Source organism: Somniosus microcephalus, chromosome 7 (genome assembly GCF_052327205.1).
Source record: "Somniosus microcephalus isolate GS21.2 chromosome 7, FLI_Smic_1.0, whole genome shotgun sequence".
In the NCBI taxonomy this organism is placed as follows: domain Eukaryota; kingdom Metazoa; phylum Chordata; class Chondrichthyes; order Squaliformes; family Somniosidae; genus Somniosus; species Somniosus microcephalus.
This window is the reverse complement of record NC_140993.1, coordinates 112,967,533-112,973,532: the sequence shown is the minus strand read 5'-3', so window position 1 is coordinate 112,973,532 and position 6,000 is coordinate 112,967,533. Positions and strand designations below refer to the sequence as shown.

Here is a 6,000-nt window from a genome sequence, read left to right as displayed (position 1 = left end):
AGAGTTTTAGCAGCAGAAGGGCTGAAACAGTGGTGGAGGTGGGCAATGTTACAGAGATGGAAATATATGGTCTTTGTGACAGTGGATGTGGAGTCAGAAGCTCAGTTCAGGGTCAAAGTCGACTGTCGAGGCTGCAAACAGTCAGGTTTAACCAGAGATGGTGGCTGGGGAGGAGGGATGGAGTTTGTGATGGGGACCAAAAATTATGGCTTTGGTCTTCCCAATGTTTAACTAGATAAAATTGTAGCTCATCCAATTTGGATGTCAGCAAGCAGTCTGACATCACAGAGGCATTGGACGAGTTCAGAGATGTGGTGGAGAGGTAGAGCTGGGTGTTATGAGCATACTTGTGGAAGCTGATCCCATATCGTTGGATGATATTGCCAAGGGGTAAAACGTAGATGAGGAATAGGAAGGAGCCTAGGGTAGATCCTCGGGGGACTTAGAGGTAATGGTGTGGGGGCAGGAAGATGCTCTGGTTATGAATAAATAGGTAAGATTCCTTGGATAAGGAGAAACCTGGGTCTAATAACACAAACGAAAATCAATGGAATATAGAAAATATAGAGGAAACGAAAAAGCTAAGAGAAGGTATAAAGAGTGGCAACTAACAAAGGAAATAGTGAAGGATTTTATTGAGACATAAAAAGTAAAAATATATAAAGAAACGGTAGGGCCAATTAGAGATGAAAAATCTCATAGAGGGCTAAGGAAAGTTGGAGATACTAAATGAGTACTTTGCCTCAGTTTTCACAGAAGAGTGTGATAGTGGAAATAAAAGGGTACAAGACTAGGTGGTGTATTAATTAGACAACTATACACAAGAAAGTAGTTCTGAGAATATTGGGATGGAAGGGAGTTGGTGTCTACGGCTGCGCAGATGTGATAGGCCCATGAAGGAAGGTTGCGTCCGCCGGGAGCGGGAGGGATGGGACGGCGGTAGCGGCTCCTCTGTCCTGTCGTGTAGTGCGAGTGGCACCACGGCTACCTCGGACGGGAGCGTCTGATTCCTGGCATGGCGCTTCGGGAGCACGGCACGAAGCCCAGCACGACAGCACTCGCAGTCCACCCCAAACCCCAACCCCCGCCCCAAGGAGCCTGCACCTCGCAGGCCGGATGGGAGCCTGCGGCTGAGCGCCTCCTGTCTCTGCGCCGGTTAGAGCGGCGCCACCGGGCAGCATGGAGACGCTGAGCGGCACCAAGGAGATGCAGTGGAGCGGGATCGCGCGGCCGCTTGACTCGCTGGTCAGTTCGTACCGGTTACCTCAGCTCGTCAGGCTGGAAAACGGTAAGAAGCCGCTGGGCTGAGAAACGGGCGTCCTGCGGGTAAAGTCCCCGGGGTAAGGTCCCCCCCTCTACCCCCGGACGACAAGCGTCCCGACCGGGAGAGGAGCTGGGCGATGGGGGCCCGGGAGAGTCTGGTCACAAACCAAGGCCAAAACCTCCAATCTGAATCCGCAATCATTAAAACTTTAAGAAATCTTTATGAATCGGACGTGGAGCCGGTTTTGTGCAGATCGCACCAGGGTTCGTTGCGCAGTTTTCAAGCTCCCTGGATTGCGAGGAGTAAATATAAGCAGCAACTTCAGATCGTATTGAGATTAATTTTAGACCGATATCTAAACTTTAACATTGCCATCCTGGAAATGTCGTGGTGTCGCTATAAAAGTTGAAGCGTCGAGCCATATGATTTCGCGAGAATAATTTTAGTTTATATATAAAGTATATGGACTAAGCGTTTAAGTTCAGAGACAATTTTATCTATAGACGTAGTTTATTCGTCAGTGAGCTTTGGGGTCAGCCTTGGCCAGTATGTTTGTATTCCTGGAGGGCGTGAGAAAGTTTTGCAGTAAGTGTATTGTCAAATTACGGCACTACATTCAAATGCTTTAAAATTGTACTTTTGTAACTCGAGATGGTCTGTTGAATGAAAGTCTGAGCAAGGTTTAACCAGCAGGATACTTTAACTGAACCAAATACTGGTTAGCTAACTAACAAATCAGTGTCTTGCAGTCCAAAGGTGCAGGGTGTTCTCTGCAGGAAATGGACGTTATTGCGTATTCAGTTGCGTTTTTCTCGTCAGATGCCGTAACATTTATGGATTGGCAAGTCACTCTTATTTGTACAGTTCTAAATGTGAACGTTGTTGCCTCATGGAGATTTTTTTTAAACTATGTGGCTATTGATCAGCTGAAAACTGACACAAAAGGTTGTTTCTCTTGAGCCAATCCAAGCTCAGAAGTTTTACGATTGATGAAGTAGTAAGGTCTGTCTTTACATCACTTTTGAGCTTTGATGTAGAAGCTGTACCATAGGAAAAAATTCTCTTGTCCAGTACAGTTATTGTGCCTGGAGAAGCAAACATCTGTAGCATGGTAGGGATTCAAATATTTTAATCAAAATAAGGTCTATTGACTTGATTTTATTATATCTGTTGGTGATTCTTTGAGATGCAGGAATTAAATGATTGCCTGTTCCACTTACTTAAAAACAGAAGCCCTGGTGAGTAGCAGCAGTACTAAGCAACAGTAAAAGATATTTGTAATTACTAAATTAGGAAAAAGACAGGGAGCAATCTAGAGTAAAAATACTTAATTGGAGGAAGGCCAATTTCAGTGGGATAAGAATGGATCTGGCCCAAGTAAATTGGAATCAAAGATTGGCAGGCAAAACTGTAATGGAACAATGGGCTGCTTTTAAAGAGGAAATAGTTCGGGTACAGTCGAGGTACGTTCCCAGTAGGGGGAAAAGTAGGGCAACTAAAGTCAGAGCTCCCTGGATGATGAAAGAGATAGAGTAAGATGAAGCAGAAAAAGAACGCGTATGACGGATGTCAGGTCGAGAATACATCTGAGAATCAGGCTAAATATAGAAAGTTCTGTGGAAAATGGAAGAAGTAGTGTCTAAGTAAGAAAACTGAGATAAAGTGAAGGAGTCACCATGTCTTAAGAGATAGTGGGTAAAAAAATGCAGAGGTTCAGTATCCGCCGTGGAATGTTCTGAAACAGAGGACTCATAGGTAACCTCATCAGACACGGGTGAGGTCACTACAGACGCCAGTTAACAAACAATGGGTCAATTGGAGAAAATGATGAAGTAAGATGTAAACTAATCAAGGAGATGGGACAGATTATATATAAAATAGTATAAACCAGGAGGGAAAACCCCAGATAGCAGCGAGAACCTAGGAGCAACACTCGACAGCAGGGACCTGGGGACAGAAACCCTACGTAGAGATTTGGACAGAGATTGATCACCTCGGACCAAATCGGGTAATTTCAATATAAGTTGTGAGTCTTATATTTTGGAATTGTACTTTAAATAACCGGTTTTGTTAAGCATTTATTAAAGATAAATCTTTGTACGCGAAATCTGTTGCTTGTGTTTGTTCAGACCAAACTTATGTTTGAACCCTAAAAGGAAAAATTGCGAACCAATTTGTTTGATCTTTCGAACATCTAGCGAGTTCGGCGCAACAGTTCAGAGGAGAAGTGATAAAGAAAATAAGTGGGGCAAAGAGAGGGTATGAGAATAGAATGGCAGCTAACATAAAAGGTAATCCAAAAGTCTTCTCTAGGCATATAAATAATAAACGGGTAGTAAGAGGAAGGGTGGGACCAAAAAGGAGACCTACGCATGGAGGCAGAGGGTATGGCTGAGGTGCTAAATGAGTACTTTGCATCTGTCTTCAAGGAAGAAGATGCTGCCATAGACACAGTGAAGGAGGAGGTAGAGGAGATACTGGATGGGATAAAAATTGATAGAGGAGGTACTAGAAAGGCTGGCTGTACTTTAAAGTAGAAGGTCACCAGGACCAGATGGGATGCATCCTAGGACGCTGAGGGAAGTGAAAGAAGAAATCGCGGAGGTATTGGCCATAATCTTCCAATCCTCCTTGGAAACGGGGGTGGTGCCAGAGGACTGGAGAATTGCAATTGTTACACCCTTGTTCAAAAAAGGATGTAAGGATAAACCCAGCAACTACAGGCCAGTCAGTTTAACCTCGGTAGTGGGGAAGCTTTTGGAAATGATAATCGGGGACAAAGTTAACAGTCACTTCGACAAGTGTTGATTGATTAAGGAAAGCCAGCACGGATTTGGTAAAGGCAAATTGTGTTTAACTAACATGATCGAGTTTTTTGACGAGGTAACAGAGGGTTGATGAGGTCAATGCGGTTGACTCTGTCTCCGCAAGGACTGTGCGGTGGCTACTGCCGTGGGCAGATGCATCTGTGACAGGTAGATTGGTGAGGACGCGGTCAAGTAGGTTTTTCTCTCACCACCTGCTGCAGGCTCAGTCTGGCAGCTATGTCGTTCAGACACTCAGGCGTTGCCTTTCACAGCTCCTCAGATAATGAAGCAGTCCATGCCCGCATGCAACAAGACCTGGACGACGTTCAGGCTTGGCTGATAAGTGGCAGGTAACATCTGCGCCACACAAGTGCCAGGCAATAACTATCTCCAACAAGCAAGAGTCTAACCACCACCCCTTGACATTCAATGGCATTACCATCGCCGAATCCCCACCATCAACATCCTGGGGGTCACCATTGATCAGAAACTTAACTGGACCAGCCACATAAATACTGTGACAACAAGGACAGGACAGAGGCTAGGTATTCTGCAGTGAGTGTCTCACCTCCTGACATCCAAAAGCCTTTCCACCATCTACAAGGCACAAGTAAGGAGTATGCTGGAATACTCTCCACCTGCCTGGATGAGTGCAGCTCCAACAACACTCAAGAAGCTCAACACCATCCAGGACAAAGCAGCCCACTTGATTGGCACCCCATCCACCACCTTAAACATTCACTCCCTCTACCACCAGCGTACCGTGGCTGCAGTGTGTACCATCTACAAGATGCACCGCAACAACTCGCCAAGGCTTCTTGCGCCTCCCAAACCCACGACCTCTTCCACCTAGAAGGACAAGGGAAGCAGGCGCATGGAACACCACCACCTCCAAGTTCCCCTCCAAGTCACACACCCTCCTGACTTAGAAGTATATCGCCGATCTGGAAGTTTTGGCCAGGATATCTGACTTAGATATTGACATTTGATTTGCTTTGCTACCACCATACGAAAGAAAACACTGGAGTTTAGAAGATTGAGAGGGGATCTCGTCGAAACCTATAAAATTCTGTCAGGCCTGGACAGACTAGATGCTGGATGGATGTTCCCGATGGTCGGGGAGTCCAGAACCAGGGGCCATAGTCTAAGGATAAGGGGTAGGACATTTAGGACTGAAATGAGGAGGAATTTCTTCACCCAAAGAGTGGTGAACCTGTGGAATTGTCTGCCACAGAGGGCGGTGGAGGCCAGTTCATTAAATATATTCAAGAAAGAGTTGGATATATTTCTTAAGGCTAAAGGGATATGGGGAGAGGGCAGGGACAGGGTACTGAATTTGGATGATCAGCCATGATCTCATTGAATGGCGGAGCAGGCTCGAAGGGCCGAATGGCCTCCTCCTGCTCCTATCTTCTATGTTTCTACCGTATCCCCTAAATTTCTATTTCTGTGTAGCCACTTTAAAGGCCTAAAGGATTTTTTGAATTCTTCGATAACAGATTTTTAAAAAACTGGAGAAATCAATTGACTGGGTATTTACAAAATGATTGATCTGTGATTTGAAGCCAAAGATTAATATGCAGTGCAGCACAAAACTTAGATAATTAATGACTCGATTTCAGAATTCTCATCCTTGTTTTCAAATCCCTCCATGGCCTCGCCACTCCCTATCTCTGTAATCTCTTTCAGCCCCACAACCCCCTGAGATATCTGCGCCGCTCTAATTCTGCCCTCTTGAGCATCCCTGATTATAATCGCTCAACCATTGGTAGCTGTGCCTTCTGTTGCCTAGGCCCTAAACTCTGGAATTCCCTGCCTAAACCCCTCTGCCTCGCTACCTCTCTTTCCTGCTTTAAGACGCTCCTTAAAACCCACCTCTTTGACAAAGCTTTTGGTCACCTGCCCTAATTTCTCCTTATGTGGCTCGGT

General features: G+C 45.5%; 1 protein-coding gene across 2 annotated transcripts in view; it reads left to right on the top strand.

Moving 5' to 3' along the window:
• Positions 1–867: 867 nt before the first annotated feature.
• Positions 868–6,000, top strand: part of garem1 (GRB2 associated regulator of MAPK1 subtype 1) — a 152,879-nt gene continuing 147,746 nt past the window's right edge. Inside the window, exon 1 of one of the 2 annotated variants that reach the window (XM_085992851.1) lies at positions 868–1,288. In XM_085992851.1, the coding sequence (XP_085848977.1) occupies positions 1,180–1,288 (109 nt within the window). In that variant the 5' untranslated portion in view covers positions 868–1,179. The remainder of the gene's footprint in view (positions 1,289–6,000) is intronic. The other variant, XM_085992852.1, reaches the window with a different exon arrangement.